A 21,910-nucleotide genomic window follows, 5' to 3' on the forward strand; every position below is an offset into this window, starting at 1 on the left:
CTTGGGAGAGCAAAAGTATTGATGAAACAAGCAAAATGTCTTCATCAAAAGAACCATAATATTTTATATAAATGTTTTCTACATAATAAAGTAAACTTGTATTTATATAAAATCTTCCTGGACTTCAATAATGAGACTTTTAATTTGAGGTCTAAGCAACAAGATAGGAATGTGTGATATAAACCATGCCACTCTCAGCACATCTTTGACTCAAATATTTTGGTAGAATTATCTGTACCTATATCTCTCATAAATAATTATTGAGGGAGAAACATATGTAAAGTTGAAAATCACACCCATGTCCCCCACTCCAATTTGGCAATATTCTAACTGAACTGTCAGCAGTATGGATATCAAATTATGTTTTTTACTGTGAATTAAACTGAATTGGAAAATCCAGCTTGTATGTATAGTCAAATTGACTCCTAATGCCTTCGCCATTGAATGGACTGGCAGTACTACAGACTCATCCTGTGCCATCACTCCACTGGGGGCTGAGCCTGCCATCATAAACCTCACTTGTGAATGCTTATTAAGTTGAAGGCCTAAAAGGCCATGAATGCACAACACTTTTTCTCAGTTCACCAATCACATAGTCATTCCTGTTTTCTTAGGGTGAATTGATAAACAGGCAAAGATAGTTGGAAAATTACTTTTTGTACTTTGTGACTCAATAGGGCAGACATTCTATGTCTTGGCCATAGAAAATGTAGTAGGGGTAGAAAATTGTTCTCACTGATATTCTCCCTCCCAGTAACATAAATATGTGATCTATAGTCAATCCTTTCCAAGTATTTAAAAATTTGAGAGTAAACATTGCACTTTTAGGTAATAATATGAAAGTGGTAATAATGATGCCTCAGGAAACAACACAATTCAGTGAGTTCAATCGATGAAATTCACTCTTTCCAAAAAAGAAAGGGAATAATAGAGGGCAAAACAACCTAGAAATAGGATCAGAAGATTATCATTAAAAATAAATATTACAAATATTTGAGAGACACCCTGGTTTATGTTATTTCTGTGACTGTCATTTTAAAAGCAAATATAGTGTTAGAAAAGTATTAGTAGGAATAAGATGCATAAAAATAAGTATATTGAGGATTCTTTCAACTCCTATGACAGTATTACATTCATTTCTGACAAGTAAGTACAAAACAGGATGTAGAAAAAACAGGAAGTTTCCATACAAAATAGAAAAATAAAATAAAATGTTCCAGGGCAGTGGATCATGCCTGTAATCCCAGCACTTCGGGAGGCCAAGGTGGGTGGATCACGAGGTCAAGAGATCAAGACCATCTTGGCCAACGTGGTGAAACCCCATCTCTACTAAAAATACAAAAACTAGCTGGGCGTGGTGGCAGACTCCTGCAGTCCCAGCTACTTGGGAGGCTGAGGAAGGAGAATTGCTTGAACCCAGGAAGCAGAGGTTGCAGTGAGCCAAAATCATGCCGCTGCACTCCAGCCTGGCAACAGAGTGAGACTCGGTCTCAAAATAAATAAATAAAATGCTAGAAGGCAATGCTGAAAAATAGAAAGTGCATATATATGCTTTGAAACACACAAATTTTGGTTGAAATATTAGCCCTGTGACATGTTAATTTCAAGACTTTAATGATGCTAGTTGACATCCCCTACTCTCTTTGCTTTGTCCATAAAATGAGAGCAACTTCATATGGGTGTTGTGATAGCAGAGGTCACATCATGTTTGGCCCACGCTAACCACTCAAACATAAATAATTTCCTCACTCCCTGGGAAACATATTATTGAAAAAAAGAACTGGAGGCTGAAAGAAATGAATTTATTTGGAATTGTTTTGAATGAAAAGAGGTGATTTAGTGTACCCTCTCATCCAGTAAACAGTCTGTTAACACCCTGAAGAACCTGCACTCGAACAAACAGCTTCACATTGTATCAATTTTCATTTCGACTTCCTGGGAATGGAATAATACTGTAATAGGACGTAGGCCTTAGAAGTGTTCAGAAAATCATGCAAAACCATCATAAATATGTGTCTAAATAATTTGAGAATAACCCAATCTAATCCCTTGTGCAAGTATTTTAATCTGTGTATGGCATATCTTATTCACTTATCTTATGACTGAACTTCCCCAAATCGTTCTGAAACTATATGTGTCAATTTAATGCATTATACATCTTAATTTCTAATAAATGTTTATTTTTATAGCTTTTACAACTGGGACACTAATATTGCTGTTTGTAACTCAAGTCCCAACTATCAAGTGATTGCTGATAATCCAGAAGGCTTACTTTTCAAATTCAAAAGAGACAGAAAAATTCTCAATGTGGACCCAAAGGTAACTCTGTTTTTATACTTAGATATCTCTTAACATATTATTGTATTTCTGCCATTATTCAAAAATCTATTAAGTATGTGACACTCCTAAGTTGTTAAATTTAGAAAGGAAAAAACATTTTGAAACTTAGAGCATATACTACCTTTTAAAAAACACTCTAATGCTTCATAAATTATTAGAAATTAATAAGAGAACTCACAAGTGGAAACACTTCTTTTTTAAAAAATATATATTTTATTGCGTTTTAGGTTTTGGGGTACATGTGAAGAACATGCAATATTGTTGCATAGGTACATACATGGCAGTGTGATTTTCTGCCTTCCTCCCCATCACCTATATCTGGCATTTCTCCCCATGTTATTCCTCCCCAACTCCCCACCCACCACTGTCCATCCCCTAGTTCCCCGTCCACAGACTCCAGTGTTCTCAGGAAACTGACACAAGAACAGAAAATCAAACACTGCATGTTCTCACTCATAGGCGGGTGCTGAACAATGAGAACACATGGACACAGGGAGGGGAGCATCACACACTGGAGACGCTTCTTAATGTTTGCATTGCACCAAGGAGTCAGTGGGCCATGCATGTGCTTCCCCTGATCCTGGAGATATCCAGCTGCTTGTTGCTGTTAGTTAGAAAAGGGAGACTCTTACCTTACATTTGTACTCAGAATTCTAATACCCCTCTGTGTATGTGACTAACAATAAAAATTGGATAGTTCTTAATGTATTTCTAAGTGTTAATTTGGAAAACACTTTTACTTAAATATTTTAAAGACATGTCCCATGACATTTTGAATTTGTTCAAAGACAAATATTTACATCTTGCATATATTCAAAGACTGCATTTGGATCATGACATTTTCTTACAATTTGTCATAAGTCTAGGAATGAAAGTTGAAACCTTGCTTGAAATCATTACGTGTTTGAGTTGCATCAGTAGGTTTCATTTTGTTGTTGTTTTTTAATTTTGAAAACTATTATTCACATGACAGCATCACTCTAAAATCCAAATACATGAAAAATATTCCTTCATAGTAAAATAAATAAAAATGATGTGATACATATGGAATATAGGCAAAGATGGGGGAGTCAGGTTATAATAACTTTTCCAAAAGTTTTTAGAAAACCAAAGTCAAAAATCCAATCTATATATCATATCCACTTAGTACAGCTCCTTGCACCTAAAAAGTGCTAAGTGACCATGTGTTTGAAGGATTAATGAACAAAATTGCGTAGCAAGAAATAAATGATTACCTGAAATGAGATTTAGCCACGAATATCAGAAATGCTGACATAGTAACTTAGGCAGGATAGAAGCTGCTTTCTCTTCCATATGTAAGTCTAGATAGTGACAATCCAAGGTTGATATGACAGCTCTACAGTCATCTGGGCCAGAGTAGCCATCATTTTCCTGGGCCAAGATGGATGTCCAGCCAAAACAACCACATTCAAAACATAATGCATGGATGAGGGTGAGAGGGTACAAAGAACATTCCCCTGCTGCCTTCAAAGGGAGTTTTCAAAAAGCTACCACACAAATGTTCACTTACGTTCCATTATAAGAAGTTAGTCTTACGGAGATGATTAACCACATGCAAAGCTGGGAAATAAAATCTTAATTCAAGTGGCATGCACCCAGCTAAAAACAGGTATTCTGAGAAAGGGAAAAGAGAGTTTAAGGAGACAACTGGCAACTTCTAACACAATGCTATCTCTTTTGAAATAGTAATACTCTTTTTTGGTCTGAGGTTTCTCATTAGTGAAATGCTATTTATTAAATTTTCTGTACTTTGCCCCAGCTGATCTCATTTTGGTTTTGTTGTTGTTTAAATTTATTTATTTTACTTTAGGTGCATACTATATCTGGCTGTGTTATCCCTCCCACCCTCCCGTCCCTCCCCACCCCCCGCTGTCTCTCCCCTACACCCGCCAACTGCCCCCAGTGTGCGATGCTACTCTCCCTGAGTCCCCGTATTCTCATTGCTCAACACCCACCTATGAGTGAGAACATGCGGTGTTTGGATTTCTGTTCTTGTGTCAGTTTGCTGAGAAGTAAAGAGGAACCAGTATGAAGAAGTAGAGTTGATAAACTACTCTGGTATTCATCGAGTCATAATAAATACGGCCCTAAAACTCTGATCCAGTACTTCATTTCACTTTCTTAGAAGTCTGAACTATATAAATAAGAAAAGATTTTATTGTTTAACACCCGCCTATGAGTGAGAACATGCGGTGTTTGATCTTCTGCTCTTCTGTCAGTTTGCTGAGAATGATGGTTTCCAGGTTCATCCATGTCCCTACAAAGGACCCAAACTCATCGTTTTTGATGGCTGCATAATATTCCATGGTGTATATGTGCCACATTTTCCCTATCCAGTCTATCGTCGATGGGCATTTGGGTTGGTTCCAGGTCTTTGCTATTGTAAACAGTGCTGCAATGAACATTCGTGTACACGTGTCCTTATAGTAGAACGATTTGTAATCCTTTGGATATATACCCAGTAATGGGATTGCTGGGTCAAATGGAATTTCTATTTCTAGGTCCTTGAGGAATCGCCACACTGTCTTCCACAATGGTTGAACTAATTTACACTCCCACCAACAGTGCAAAAGTCTTCCTATTTCTCCACATCCTCTCCAGCATCTGTTGTCTCCAGATTTTTTAATGATCGCCATTCTAACCGGCGTGAGATGGTATCTCAGTGTAGTTTTGATTTGCATTTCTCTGATGACCAGTGATGATGAGCATTTTTTCATATGTTTGTTGGCCTCACGTATGTCTTCTTTTGAGAAGTGTCTGTTCATATCCTTTGCCCACTTTTGAATGGGCTTGTTAGTTTTTTTCTTGTAAATCTGCTTTAGTTCTTTGTAAATTTTGGATATCAGCCCTTTGTCAGATGGGTAAACTGCGAAAATTTTTTCCCAATCTGTTGGTTGCCGATTCACTCTAATGATTGTTTCTTTTGCTGTGGACACAGGGAGGGGAGCACTACACACTGGGGTCAGTTAGGGGGAAATAGGGGAGGGACGGTGGGGGGTGGGAAGCTGGGGAGAGATAGCAAGGGGAGAAATGCCAGATGTAGGTGATGGGGAGGAAGGCAGCAAATCACACTGCCACGTGTGTTCCTATGCAACAATTTTGCATGTTCTTCACATGTACCCCAAAACCTAAAATGCAATAAAATAAATAAATGGGAAAAAAAAAAGATTTTAAATTACTAACACTCTTGTTAACATGCGTAAAAGAAATATTTGAATCGATTTTGAATGATATCATATTTAAACTATTTTAGGGCTGCATTTTAACTAATGGCATATTTCAAGAATGTATGCCATGAATTGTAGCTTTTATGGTCTTTGGGGAATCATTATTGAATGTGAACTGTTGCTTAAACATGGTTCAAATAATTTTTAACTAAAACTCTTACTTCCCAAATAGTCAACTATGAGATGTCAACATGGCATATAACATTTGTCTCTTTTCTTCTGAAAGAGTTTTATTAGAATTTATGATAAATTTGAAGAAAAAATTTTCTAACTCTTGAAGAAAGAAAAAGCATTTGGTTAATGAGTGATAAGAGTAAGAATTATTAGGTGAGACATCCAACAACATTTGGATACATATATTTCTTTACATTTTAATTTTATCTTGTGGAAAACAAAAATCAGTAGTAGATTTAAGAAAGGAAATGTTGGTCTCAGCATTAATAAACAGACTTTTAGACTTTACTGTTAATTGGCTGCATGACCTTAATAAATTCACTCAACTTCCCTGGGTTTTAGTGGTCACAATTAGAAGATACACGGTTTTTCTGTTGTTGTTTTTGTTTGTTTTGTTTCTTTCTGATATATAGAGTTCCTTTAAAGCACCAGGCCCAGTTTTCAGAGATTCTGCCCCAACTGGGACCAGAAGTACAGATTTTAATAGGCAGCCAGTATGAATCTGCTGCAGGTTGTTTACAAATTGCAATTTGAGAAAAATTTCCATAAAAAGTCAATAGTCCAAAAAATGTGTCAATCTCTTCTCAAAAATAGGTAGAAAAACCCTTAGATATTTTAATTATTATGGACCATATTCACCTCTTCAACAATCCAAGATCTTTTGTATTTTGTGCATCCAACATAAGATTTCTTATAGACCTACAGAAGAACCAAGAAATAAGCAAAATACATAGTGATAGGAATTACATTTTTATATTCAATAGTTTTTTTAGCAATTTTAATTGAAATTCTTCCTAAGGTGAACATCTCACAAATCCAGTAAAGTGCTATAAAATAATATAAAAGCAATTCAGCTCTCCTTTTCTTCTCCTTAATGTATGCTCTTTGAAATACTTTATGGTTAAAATTAAAGAGGTCAAGATAAATGAAAGGTGGAAACAGTGATAAACAGGATGTGTTTACTTTGTACGACACAGATGTGGACTCATTAATTCTGAAGCATGTTTCCCATGAAAGGCAGTTGTTTAGGAATGGTAACAATGGAAAAAGAAACTTGTGCAGTTCTTACAACAAGTAATATGAGTTCATTGGTTAAGAAATTCCAAATGCAATAAGAGTTTGGTTGCATTAAAAACAGGACCACTGACTTTAACTTCCCTGCAGCTGTATAACATCTGGAACAAATAAGCCAAGTTTCTATTTTTGAGTGAAGAATGCTTGTTTGAGTGATTCACATCCACCAAAATGTTTCCAGTGTATTATCTTTAGAAGAATTAAATGGAAGCAGTTTGCACTCTGTCCAATATATTATCTGGACAAATTTTTAAAATAGGACTTTTTTTTTTTTTACTTTTAAAAAACATTAACCATGGGAGAATTTTCTTTGAGTCTTACCATAGCATATGTGGTCTAAAACTGGAGGAACCACTAATAAGGCGAGAGAGAGAGAGAGAGATTGTATACAATAGTTACAACAACAAAAAAAATTCTTGGTTACACCAGCTTTTCTCCACTTCCCCTTTCTGAGAGGCCATCACCTGGAAAAATGCCTTGCTAATGAATATTTCATAAATATTCGTTAAATTGATGATTGAATGGCTCATTCCCTCCAGAAACAATAACAACAACAAGAAGAATACAGTAATTAAAAGTTAAGGAGTAAATTATGTTAGTTATTTGATATAGCAGTGATAGCAGAAATGGTATAGTCATTTCCCTCTATACTAACCCAAATAAGTCAGAAAAATTGCAAGATTTATTGCTGGAATCAGATTTCAGAGCAACTATGCAGAAATCTTTATTTTGGTCTATGCTTTCATACCTTCTTGTACAGTCTCCCAGGAATATGTAATTTAAACTATCTCAAATTAAGACTATTGAATTAGAACATGATTTTGATTTGTCAGCAGACTTCAACAGATTAAATGACTCACTCACGGTTACACAGTTAATTATTAGTAGAAACCATCAATGAAGTTTAAATATTATGAGACACATGGAGGAGGGGAAGATGAACAAGACTTTAATCTTTGCCCTTTAAGTGCTGTTAGTGTCTTTAGGGAAATAGGCAGGTTATGTTTTAACAACATAAGGTAGAAAGTGGTACATTGCACAGGAGAGAAATACTTTGGGAATTCAGTGGAAGAAGAGATGATTTTTGATCTGGAGACAGGAGCTAGTAGAAAGGAATGGTGAGGGGAGAGCACTGGAGATAATCTTAAGTGCTAATGGAGGAAGTAAACTTTACCTGGGACTTAAAGGAAGATTAGGAATTGAACCACAGAGGGAGAGAACTGAACGCATAAGGAGGGAAAGGCAATCAATTCCAGGAATTAGACCTATTACCCAAATTAAGATTCACAGGTGTAAGTCAGACAAAAGAAAACCCAAGTAGTTCAATTTGGCTGCTGCATTGGCTTGAAAGGGTGAAGTGGGAATTAAGCCTGGAGAGGTCATCAGAAGCTTTGACTGCAGCACTGATCCAGATCTTGTACTGGACTTAATAGAAAATGGGGAAATATGCCAAGGGTCTTGTGCAGGAAATAACAGGATAAAAGTTAATGTTAGAAGGTGTAGAGAGGAAAAACTGGAGAAGACAAGCAGAATAACAGTAATCTAGGTGAAAAATAAAAAGGACTGAAGTAGAGGTCCTGCTGTAGTTGGCAAATTTTGAGCTGATACTTTTGATATTGCAACTAACAGATCATTCAGGCGTACATAGAACTTACAGTATGTATATCTATCTAGAAAAGTTTTAGAGAGACCTCACTTTGCCCAATACTCAGAAAAAAAAAGAGGGGGACAGAGAACTTGTGTGTGGAAGAGAGGAGAGAGACACTATGCTGGATGAGTATAGAGGAAATAGGTGAGCTGAGTGGATGTGTACCACCTCTTTGTTTTTCCCTCCGCTTCACTCTTCCTCATTTGATGTTTCCTGGGCAACTGTTGAGCACCGTGAGGTATTAATGTGAATCTGAAAGGTAGATTTCTTGCCCCAAAAAGCTTACAGGTTAACTAGTGAGTGGATGGGAAAATACATGCAGAGACATGGCAAGCTAGAAAGTAACCTCAGAGGACAGAAAAAGTTCTGTAAGAATTCAGGGGAGGCAGAATGTACTTTAGACCAAAGATGTTCAAAGACCAGTTAATAAAAGAGGCAGCATCTGAACTGGATCTTGAAGGGTGGGTATGGTGAGGACATGAGGACTGGAGAGGAAGGGTGTTCCGATAGAAAGGAAAATCACACACAAAGGCATGGGAGCACAGAACACGGGGTGAGGAGAAGGCTGAGGACCTCCTTGTGGCTACAGAGCGGCTGTCAGCACAGATCAGAATCACCCAGGAAGGTTTAGAACCTATGATGCCTAGCCTCATCCCAAGAATGCTGGATAATTGGTCTGGGTGGAAGGCTTTGGCATTGATACTTTTCAAAAACACCCTGGTAATACTAGTGGGTAAGAAGGGTTGAGACAAAAGTGTAGGAAGGAGAGTCATGGCAGAAAAGTCTTGGGAGAATAATTGAACTCCAAAAGTGGAAGCCAAATCTAATTAGTTTTTGCCACTCTATACACTTCAAGGAGATTCAGCACCATGTGTGTCACAATGACTTGGAATCAAAATTTCTAAGTATAAAAATGCAATAATTCATTTTGAAGGTAGGTGACATGACTTTTCTATTGGCTAAACTTCATTGGTGTGCTTTTATAATGCAAAAGAAGATCAATTATATTAAAATATGAAATTTTACAAGGCAAGATCTCTTTTTGTTATCTTATTTAATGTCTAGTAGAGTACATCTTAAATATAGTTACTTGGTAAGTCACTGATAACCAAACAAGCAAACCAAAAGATGTGAAAAGTCTCAGAGATGTATGGTTTCTATTGGATGCAGAACATTAGTGAAACAAAAAACACTGTTATAGAATACAACTTTCCGGTTCCATGCTGATTATCACAAAGTTTGGAAGGCATGTGCAATGTGGACTGTGCATATATTTAGTAGGATTTATTTCTTTGTTCTTTTTGTATCAAAACTCCTATTAAGCCCAGATTCCTGTATTTGAAAACTGTTCACAATTGTTCAAACATAACAATGAGCTACATTGGCATGTAATCTATTGTTACAAGAGCTCTTTATCAGTACCCAGCCTGCCATGGGTTGATTAGGAGCAATTCATATTAATTTAGGAAAACATGTCCTCTTCCTCTCTCTTTCTCAGATTCACCAATCAGAGAACTCCAGGCCCTGTCCTTAGATATCAAACTAAATCCATCTATGGTGAGGCCCAGGAATTTATATTTTTAAAAGCCTCTTCAGGTAACCCTAAAAATTAGCTGTTTTACATAGTACTATTGTCTTAGCTGTTGCTTCACCTTAATGTATGTGCATAAAGCAATCAAACTTCATTCCTATAATATAAGCTGTACTTCAACAGTCTTAATTTTAAGTCATTGAAATGACACATTCCTGGGACTGCACAGACCAGAAAGCACAGACCATATACCAAAGAGTGCTGGTAACAAGATACAACTGCAGTAAATGATTCTGCTAATAAATCACCATCACCGCTATTTTTGCTGCATATTTGATCATTACGGAAGCCAGGGAGTGGGTGGGGGCATGTGGGGGTTTACACATTCTTGCTATTACTGCCTCATGGAACTTCATTTTGTGAAGTGAGCTTGCCTAGAGGCTCGAATGAAAAAATACACTTGACAGAAACTTGTAAAGCATAAACTGTTAAATGTAGGGCAGGAACCCTTTCTGGACATTTTGCCATTGTATCACCAAGGCTAGCACCATGCCTGCACATCACTTTGTCATTGTATCACCAAGGCTAGAGCCGTGTCTGCACACCAGTAAACATCTGTGGGATGAATATATTGAATATTAAATATTTGCTAAAGAAATGAATGGTAGAGCCAAAAATAATTCTTAAAAAAAATTGAGGTTAACTTAAAATATTTCAGGGTCTTAGGCACTTACAACATGGAGAGCTAAAGCAATTTTTAGTTAAAAACTAACAAAGTAATTGACTTCAGTGCTTTTCTGCCTAGGTAGATGGATGAATGAATTAACACTCAGGGTTTTTTAGGGGACCTTTCGAGGATAAATGGTGATTTGTCCAGGGTAATGGCAATGAGTTAGGTGCATGGGGGAATGAGAGTAACAATTACTTTATTATTTTTAAAATAAATGTATAGTCATTGTTATCTATTATTTTACAAGTGTGAAAAACAAATATGTCAAATTATTTCTTTTTCTCTGAGCAAAAGGCTAGACACATAAGGTTTAAAATTAAAAATAAATTCAACTAATAAAATCAACCGTTTTTGTTTTTGCAGTTTTTTTTAATTTAGAGGAAGATTCCAGCAACATCTTAATAGAGCTCCCCTCTCTTCTGTCCTGCCCTGTCAAGCAACCCACACCAAGCACTTGCTACCATTAGTAGGAAAAGTGTTCATTACCTGTTTAACACCACCTCTGCTTCTGAGGTCATTGGCTCCTCTTCATTTCCCTTGCCTCCCAGACCCTAAAATCCTAACCTGTCACAGCCTTGAAATTGATCTTCTCAAAATGGAATCCCATAACATTTCTACATCCTATCGGCAGACGGTTTGAGTTTAATCTCTTGGAAACTCGCCCTTCAGTGAAGGTCCTCAGTTTTAAAATCCGCTTTTTACAGGAGCCACATATAATCCTTTTTGAAAAACAAACAAACAAAAAGATGAATAGAAATTTTAAGCAAGGCTATTGTTTCCTCAATGTCTCAGAAATGTTTCTTCAAAGTCCGCAAAGTCCACTGTAAACCTAATTTAATATTGGGCCAGTGGAGCAGGGGATATCTACTGAATCACCAACACCACCTTTTTGGCCCCTGGATTTTCCTTGGAGGCCTCTTATAAATGTTGATTTTTAACTGTGGCACAGTCACAGTTATTAAGCAAAGCTGAGGCCTTGCCAACTTTCTGGTTTTGCTACCCGAATTATTGAATGTTTGGTTGATTACAGTCCTAAAACACCCACATACTAAGTAGCTTTTAAATATTTTCTCCTCTGGGTAATCACCTGGTATATCTGAACTGAAAGCCCATCACATATAAATTAAGTATTTACTCAACTAACTACTGCTAAAATAGATGGCCGTGAGGGATACATTAAAATTATATAAGAGAGCTTGGCTTTTATGAATTAAAACTCCTAAAACTTAAATGTCATGTCCTCCACTTGACCTGAAAAACTGACTTTAATTTTATATGCAGTATTTAAGTAACAACCCCAAGAGATAAGCACATTGTTCATAAATGTCCAATGCATGAACTCATATATGAACTGTAACACAAGAAATGTAAGCTAGAGGAAAGAAAAAAATACATTTATTTTTGAATTTAGAATTTTACATATACATAAATATATATGTGAATGTTTAGTAATAAGAGTAGAAATGATAAGCCTCCACCCTCTGAGCTGAATATATGCAATGAAGAGAAAGGTACATATCCCAGTAAAGCATACCTGACAAAGAAAAATTATTATTTTAAGCTTTTAATTCCAAGAGCAGCCTAATCAAAACATACGATGCCGAAAATAAAAGGGGCCCATATGGCCTAGAGATATAAGAAAGGAGAAATTTGAGAAAGAGAGCTTTAGATGCAGTTCTTGCTCACTTTTTCACAAAATGTATTACCTCAAATCAAGAAGTACGAAAGAGAGTAGAAGTTAATTTCCTGGCAAGATGAAATGATTGAATAAGAACAAAATAATCATTTCCCCTATGATCTTAAAACACCGATAACTAATAACACAGAAGCAAGGCATCAGAAAACACGTGAATCAGGCATGGTGTCATTGCAGGTGCAAGACACCGTTGAGGGATTATTACTAGTTCAAAGAAAGAGCATGGTTTTTTTCTGGGTCTCAACAATTGAACAAGTAGTTAACTCCCATGACTTTTTCTCAGCCAGTCACCACTCCCAGCAGATACTCATAATTTCTCAAAAATGGAAATCCCAAAGCAGAGTGAGAGTTGAAGTGTATTAGAATATGGAACACAATAGCATGAATAGTGATCAAGACCATTAGCAAGAAAGAAAAATCTCATGTTGCTAACTTAAAAGTGGTTATTGCAGGCTGAAATATCTTTGGCATGTACATTGTGGCCCTAGACATACACATTGTCTCAAACAGCTGAGGCAAGCTTGAAAAAGAAAAACACAATAAAACGAACAAAAATGTCAACAACTTGGTAGGTCAGAAAACTACCTCCTTAGTATGTGAGGTTGTTCCAAGGGGATAGGTTCTTAATTTTGAGGGGAAAACAACTTATTTTAAAAATCTGATAAGTTTCAGGGACTTATGATACAAACAAACAAACAAAAATCAAACATGGCCATATACAGAGTAGTATAATTGTATTTTATGTTATTCAGAGACCTACCTGAGTACCTTAATGTATCCCACTTGAGAATTCACCAAGATCTGAGGATTCTCTAAAATACTTGGAAGCAATTGAAAGCAGCTAAAACTGCAGAACAAGTTGGAAGAGACTGAGAAATGGCCATCAGGGCTCAGGCTGAGCAAAGCTGTCAAGAGGGGCAATACTTAGAATGAGTTGAAGTTACAGAGATCTTATCAGCTTTGTGATTAGGGAAAATTAGTTCACCCCTTTGAGCACTTCACCTCAGTTTTCTCATCTGTAAAAATCTAAAATTTTATAGTCATTTACAAACAGTTGTTGTGAAAATTAAATGAGGGGATGTGTTTAAAATGCCTGCCATGGTGTAGGTGCACAATGAATGAAGATTGCTTCCCAGTAGTGTATTACCTTAGAAACCATGAAAACTCTAAAAGAATGATCATTATGCATTGCAAGAGTTAAAAACTGGCAATAATTTTCATGTTCCTGACCAGGCAATGGTTAAATTATGATACATGCACACAAAGAACAGTATGTAGCAGTTTAAAAAGTTAGAGCCATATTTACTGATGTTGATGGATTAGTACAGATGTTCAAGATATACTATTAAGTGAAAAAAGAAAATAGAAAATAATGTAGATAGACCAGGCACAGTAGCTCACATCTGCAATCCCAGCACTTTGGGAGGCTGAAGCAGGCAGATCACCTGATGTCAGGAGTTAAAGACCAGCCTGGCCAACATGATGAAACCCCATCTCTACTACAAAAATATTAAAATTAGCTGAGCATAGTGGCATGCACCTGTAATCCTGGCTACTTGGGAGGCTGAGGCAGGAGAATCACTTAAATCTGGGAGGCAGCGGTTGCAGTGATCTGAGATTGATCATGCCACCGCACTCCAGCCTGGAGTGAGACTCTGTATNAAAAAAAAAAGAAATGAAAGAAAAGAAAAAATCAGAAAGAAAATAATGTAGATAATATTCTATCCTTTGAATTAGTCATAATTGATATAAGAATTTCCCACTTATGGACATTTAGTTTGGTTTCTGCTTTCCCTTCAGTTTAATTAACAGCTTTCTACAATCAAGTTTCTGATTTTACCCCCACTTAGGACAGATTTCTAAAATGGAAACTGCTTGGTCAAAATGTATGTATTTTGTAAAGCTTTAGATACATGTTGTCAAATTGCTTTGCAGTTAGACCATGTCAATTTACAATTATATCTGGGCTCTTCAAAATTTCCCGTTTCCCATGTCCTCTTTATTTTGCATACTTTTAAATTTTGTTAATTTCACAGTCCAAATTTGTTTGGAGTCATTTTGATTTGCATCTTTTATTACTATTGGAAATGAATATTTCCTTTATATGCATGCTAGCATATAATATTTCTTATTTATATATTTATTTTGAGACAGAGTCTTGCTCTGTCACAGTCTGGAGTGCAGTGGCACAATCATAACTCACTGTAGCCTAGAATTCTTAGGCTCAAATGATCCCACTTCCAACCCAGCACATCCCCCCTCCCCAGCCTCTGGCATAGCTGGGACCACAAGCACTAATCTCCATGCCTAAGTGTTTTGGGTTTGTTTTTTTCATTTTTGTTTGTTTGTTGGTTGGTTTTAGAGACAGTATGTTGCCCGGGCTGGTCTCCAACTTTTGGCCTCAAGCAATCCTCCTACTTTGGCTGCCCAAATTAATGAGATTACAAGCTTGAGCCACCATTCCCAATCTCCTTTTTTCTAGAATTGTTATTGCCTTCTACCTACTTTCCTGTAGGGTTTTAGACGGAATTTTAAAATAAATTTTAAAGTATTCTATGTATAGAGGGTAGAAAACTTTTGGCTATCATATTTTTGGTGACATACCACAATTTATATATCTTTTAAAGTTTACAAATTTTTTGGCATGCAAAATTTTAAATTTCAAATTTTTTTATGGTCCTAACTATTGATTTCTCTTTCTGATTGCTTCTATATTTAAAAAGATTGTTCTACAACAACCAGAAAAATATTTGGGTATATTTTGCTCTAAACTGATGATTCTTTTGATACATTTAAATCTGTAATTCTTCTGGGATTTGGTAGAATAAGATTAGAATCTTCTCATTTCGTTCCACCAATTAATATTTTTCAGTAACTTTTTACTGTTGGTCTTACTCCAATGTCTTGTTTTACCCATATTTTATACTTGTCTTGGAGTGCTGTCTCTCCTGGGACCCAGTAATGGCTTCAGTCAGTAAGTAATATTTTCACAGCTCCTTATAGTGCCATGAATGTGAAGGCAGAGCTTCCTAAGTGCTGAATTTTCTCAGCCAGTTACATTGTTTGCTGTTACTGTTGTGTATGTGTGACTGCTTTTAGCACTCTTTTTATACATTATTGAGAAACAATTTTTAAAAGAAGACAGAAGCATCATTCTCATACAGATATAAAGTAAACATTTGGCAAAGATTTTTAACTCATTAATTAATTAATGAGAGTCCAATAAGGTATTACAACTGGTTCCAGAGAATTCAAAGAGCAGAGACATAAAAGTGAATTAACAGATTTTAAAATATTTACACATAAATTTAAAAGGGTCTGTAAAAATCAATGCAAAAATTATTTGAATTATTGTCAGATTTCTACAATTTGCAGAATTGTAATATAGATCATAAATGAGAAAGGCTAAATGAGTAGTTAAGAAACCCACTGTTTGATTTTTTTGCTCATTTCAAAGTTTCTTACAAGTTTCCCTGGCAGTCTGTCTCCTTCCCTCTTTTTATCGTAATAATTTTGGAAAGGTTATTCTTGATCATAAAATGTAGCTAGTCTTATTAGGTTTGCCTTACTGATTATATAGGTGTAGCAAAAGTGTTATTTTACCATATAGGTCACCATGAGTTTGAGTTGTAAATTCTAAGGTTATACAATTTTGAAGAAATACCAGAAATCTCAAATTGGACTTCTAAAGCCCTCTATTAATGGTCATCCTGTTGCTTGAAAACTAAATCCAAGAAACTCTGTCCACAAGATTTCACCTATAAAACCTACAACTTTGGGTAAATTAGTCTCTTTTAAAAGTCTCAAAATATCTTAAGATAAGTTATACGTAGTATACAATATTCTTGACCATTAAAGCCAAGAAGTAGACCAGTTTTTCTGGAAGGTCTCTGTAAATACTACCTCCATAAGTCAAATCAAACTTAATTCCTTAAAAGTAGCTGTTTCTATATGATTCAAAGAACATTGTTTTCAAATGGGACATTACAGAGAAGGCTTTGGTTTTATAATCTGTACAATTACATCCTGGTAAAAAGATAACAGGTTCTTACTGAACTGATGCAGATTACTAAATGGCCACAGTAAGTAAAAAGACAATAATAATTTCTGAGTCCTAGAGGAATAAATGAAAATCAGATATCATTTTCAAATGCTTCATTTCATTTTATAAAGTAGATTCTACTAAATTTATATGCATTACAAATTTCTTAAGAAGAAGGAGAAAGGGTGTTCTTATATACCCAAAGGGTTATAAATCATTCTATTATAAAGACACACACACATGTATGTTCATTGTGGCAGTGTTTACAATAGCAAACACCTGGAACCAACCCAAATGCCCATCGATGATAGACTAGACAAAGAAGATGTGGCACATATACACCATGGAATACTATACAGCCATAAAAAATGAGTTCGTGTCCTTTGTAGGGGCATGGATGAATCTGGAAATCATCATTCTCAGCAAACTGACACAAGAACAGAAAATCAAACACATATTCTCACTCACAGGCGGGTGTTGAACAATGAGAACACATGGACACAGGGAGGGGAGCATCACACACTGGGGTCTGTTGGAGGGTTACTAAGGGAGGGACAGTGGGGCATAGGGAGGTTGGGGAGGGATAATATGGGGAGAAATGTCAGATATAGGTGACAGGGGGATGGAAGCAGCAAACCACATTGCCATTTATGTACCTATGCAACAATCCTGCGTGATCTGCACATGTACCCCAGAACCTAAAGTACAATAAAAAATATATTTTAAAAAATGAGTCATTAAGTATAGCACAATTTAACTTTTAATTTCCTAATTTTTTGGAATTTTATGAATATTTGATTTATATAAGAACATATTTCTATAAGAACTCTATAAGCCAATCAGAACAGAGTTTCTTTAATTTATGAGATATTTTAATCTAATTCATTACCCTCCAGAGAGAGGAAAATATTATGCATTCATCCAAAAAGAGATAAAGGTTTTTCTAAAGTATAAGCATCTAGACACACAGACACAACACTGCTTATAACTTCAGATCTAAGTATTAGCCATATATCAGAAGTAAACACACAAAAAAAATCACCAGTTCATATATCAAAGAGTTTTACTGTTTCCTGATGGGCACAAGAGTCGAAATTTGAGCTCAAAACAGACAAGTAAAAAACAATAGAAATAAAATGCTTGAAAAAGATTATTGTCTATCACACAAGGAGAATAAATCTCTATAATCCATTAATCCTTTTACAGAGATCACAATGGCTAGCCCACAACATTCTGAATCATTGCTGTCACCAGCAGGAAATAATTTGTCAACGTTAAAATTTCCAAAGACAAAAACAATACACAAAAATAGCCCAAAAGGAAAATATAGATACAGAAGATCCACAGAGTTAAATTTCTAGTGCTACTAGGGATTTACCTTTGGGAGTCTGGGTTTAAGCCCCCCAGGGGTACAACACTCCTCCATCATGCAGGTTATTCATCTATCAGAGGAATCCACTGACTATTGGCAGTAGAATCTCCAAATATTTACAAGATAATTTTTTAAACGGTTGTAATCATAATTCTCATGCAGATATAACAAATGTTCAAATGATTTCATTTAATTCATTAATTATAGAAGAAAACAGTTAGATATTATAGCCAGTTCAAAGGAGAATTGAAAGAGCAGAACATATCTGCATAGGGAATAAGGAAAATTGAAATAAAATAGATACAAAACAGGTCTCTATACAGGACAATGATTAATTGAATTTCACCTGGCACAATTATTTTGCATCTTTGTGGGCAAGATATTTTGCATTATTATCAATTTTATACAACTTAAAGAGTTATAAAATAGCAAAAAAAAAAACAATAAAAAGCAAAACTAACTTAGATGGAGGCACAGTCAGGACATTCACTTTTTGTTTAGCACAATAAATTAAGTACCATGTGGAAAAGGCAATACCAAGGCTTCTTTTTATCCTCAATTCTAAATTTATAATCATGTCTTCTTAAAAGAGCAAATAATATCATTTTTACATCAAATATACAAAAGGCCTAGTAACTAAAATTTTCTAATTGTACATATTGTGCAACTCTTTTGGAATCATTTTTTTCTCATCTGTTGAAGCATCAGCCTCACGCAAACTTCTTTCTTCTCTCCTTATCAATATCATATTAACAAATTCTTGTTTCCATAGAGGCTTTCTAGAAGCCTATTAGCATGATAAGCTATCCTGAATTTTTTTTAAATGATGAAATCCTTTTAAACCCTTATAATTTGAAGGAAAAAAATAAAAGCAGATCAAATAGCTTTTGAAGTGATGAGAAAGATGCTTTATGTGAAACTCACCATGGACAGGTACATCCACTGGTCTGAACCAATCCCAAACTTCAGATATATTATATGACAAACTTGAAATCAAGATAGGATTCTTTTTGTATTATTACCCTGAAGTCACATATGTTTGTAAATCCCTTCTGCAGTAAGTGACTCATGGAGTTCAGTAGAGTCTAGACAAGCATGAGCCTGTGACACTGCTTTGATCCTGGACATTTTCAGTAATATCACAAACCAGGGCCTCAAAGCTCCTAATTGGAATTATCACCTAATTGGAATTATAAGAAAAGACTGGGGCAGTGGGCGGTGGGGGACATGTATCTGTCTCCATGGAAATAGCCTTGCTAGTTTTGTTTTCTATAATATAAAGCAAAAAATAATAATAAGAAGAAATTAAAAAGAAAAAGTAAGGCCAATTATTTGCATAGACTTGACTAACAATGTAATTTATGTACTTCAGGCGCAGCCAGGTGACAACTCTACTAGAATCCCTATTCCAACAGAACTCTACATACAAGCCGTCATTTTTGACCACATTTCCAGAAGGAAGATTTAAGCACCAACAAGTTTCCTAATACTTTGCTAACTTTAAATAAATTCCATAGACAGAGCAAATTAGATTAATAAATCAGCCCTGTAGCTGGAAGGCAAATTAGTACAATAAAGTTAATAAAGAAATTAGAAAGAAAACTGTAATATTGACTGTCGTATTATTATACAGATAGCCTCTAAGCTGATTGCAACAGTTCATAGGAGAGAATTTTGGTGCTACTTCAAAGATACTATAATTGGTGACATATTATGTAGCTCAGATTTTCAAAACAAGAAAATTGTTCCAGATCCTACTATTGCTAAATTGAATGGACCAGCTTTTGCCATATGGCAATGCTAGCTGCTAAAATCATTGAAAATTGACTGTTAAGGGGTCCTAAATTGGCAGTCAAGTACAAACAAATATAAATACAAGGTTTTTTCAATAGTACTAAACAAGTAAGTAAAATCTTCAATATCCCACGAGATGATTTATAAAATGAATGAAAGTGTTTAATATGCATGTATGCCTAGATAACATGAATCCTGTAACAATGAAGCTCAGGAAATGAAACCTAAAGGAAACTAGATTTTAGAAAAATCAAGACGTTATGGTAGAAATAAGCATTTTTTTCCTACTGTGCCCTGCAGGTGGCTTTTGGGCAGAAAAGATATTATTTGAAGGCCACTTTTTATTAAAAAATAATATTTGGTTATTTCTCTTCTTTTTCCCATTCAATTTGCTTCCTTTTAAACAACCTTGTACTGAAGCAATTAGGTGAGGATAAGCCCAGTGGAAATCTGCTTAGGTGTGGGGTTGGGGGAGCCCAAAGCAGAAAGTCACATTTCAAATGCAAGGGTATATTCATGGGGAAGCTGATGGCTTGGCACGATATGCCAGATCCCAAGCGGGGTAAGTGGAGTGGTGTTAAATTGGAATTGGGCATATCAGGGTGATCACATCACTTTCAATGTATACAACAGATATAGAGTCCCTCACTCTGTTCACTGGAAGAGTCCAGGAGCAGGCACCCACCAATGTCAATGAGCATACCTAGTGCCCAGACCTTAGATTCTCAACACTATTTTCCACCAAAAAAACAGGGATGGGGATCCTTGGGAAAACAACTAATTTGGGGGCTGAAGCAGGAAAAATGCAAGAGTCTAGAATATCTTTTTGTGCCAGAAAGTTAAAAAGTTCTCAAAAACAAATGGGATTTATCAAAAGGATCACAGAACTAAGTTTGAAGGGTATCCTCTGGCCAAATCTTGGACAATCGGGACATCAGAAAATTGATAATTACAGAGATAAAATAAGAAACAATGAGTCCATGTTCATCTACAGACATGAATAAATTGTAAATCATATAATAAAGAGGATATTTACATAGTATTTATAAAATATTTATTAATTACAGAGAAAACAATGGTAGATACCACTTTCAGCAAATTATCAGAGAATATTGTCAGTAATGAAGCAAAATGAATTTATGCTGTAGCAAATAAGATTCATGTGTCAATCAATTAGTCAAATACGACATTTGAAATTGGAAGAGCAAGGCTTATCTGATGCAACAGAGGAACATAGCATCCCCTTTGTAATAGTACTTCCAAAGTTGCATAACCTGAATCTAATCAAAAGAAAACTCAGACAAACCCAGATCCAAGGATGTTATTCAAAATAACTGGCCTGTAATCTTTATAAGTGTCAAGATCATGACAGTGAAGGTAAAAAGAGAAACTGTCCCAGGCTGGAGAAGAATAGAAAGAAAGACATCACAAGGAAATACAACACATGATTCTGAAGTGGATCCTTATTCTATAAAGGGAATTTGGGGGAAACTGGTGAAAATTTATTTTTTCCAACTGGTGAAAATTTAAGGTTCTAAAGATTAAGTGGTAGTAATATAAGAATATTTATTTCCCAATTTTGATGATTATATTGTGGTTAGATTAATTCCCATTTTTGATTATATTGTGGTTATGTAGTAGAATGTTCTTAAATGTAGGAAATTACATTAGAGTCCAAGGAAGGATCATGTTAGTAGATTGTTTATAAATAATTCAGGGGAAAAAGCTTTTGCTGGTGTACTTACAACTTTCCTGTTGTAATAAAATATTTGACTTATTAAATTTATAAATTAAAAACCATAGTTTCATATACTTTGTAATGTATAAATTTTATTATTCTATCTATAGGTTTGACCAAATTTTAACACTTTTATGGGTCCTTCTATAGTTTAAATTCCTTTGAACATTTTAAATTTTAATTATAAACTTTATTATATTTAATTTTCTAAGGATTTTAAATTTTTAGCTAAAAATAAGCTTTCCCATGCATTTAAATGACTATTTTAAACCTAATAGAATAAATATAATGACTCTTAAGTTTGCTTAAAATATTCCAGTATGGCTTATAAATGCATAAAATTTAAGCTTAAAATCATGTCTGAGTCAATTATTCAATTATCACACTTTAAATTGGAATAAAAAGACTTATCTGTTAGATATTCTGTATTCTAATATGCCAACTTCTCTAAAACATAACTACTTATTTTTAAATGTAGGTGTTTAAAATTTTTAAAATACCAAACATATTTACAATTTATTCC

At 35.2% G+C, this 21,910-nt stretch overlaps 1 protein-coding gene across 3 annotated transcripts in view; it reads left to right on the forward strand.

Moving 5' to 3' along the window:
* CFAP299 (cilia and flagella associated protein 299) overlaps positions 1-21,910 on the forward strand; it is a 664,079-nt gene that overhangs the window by 614,781 nt on the left and 27,388 nt on the right. For 2 of the 3 annotated variants that reach the window (XM_037739149.1, XM_037739148.1), the window contains exon 5: positions 2,190-2,319. In XM_037739149.1, the coding sequence (XP_037595077.1) occupies positions 2,190-2,319 (130 nt within the window). Of the gene's footprint in view, positions 1-2,189; positions 2,320-19,227; positions 19,464-21,910 lie in introns of those variants that run through there. The other variant, XM_017530199.2, reaches the window with a different exon arrangement.

This window comes from Cebus imitator, unplaced genomic scaffold (genome assembly GCF_001604975.1).
Source record: "Cebus imitator isolate Cc_AM_T3 unplaced genomic scaffold, Cebus_imitator-1.0 Scaffold64, whole genome shotgun sequence".
Taxonomy (NCBI): domain Eukaryota; kingdom Metazoa; phylum Chordata; class Mammalia; order Primates; family Cebidae; genus Cebus; species Cebus imitator.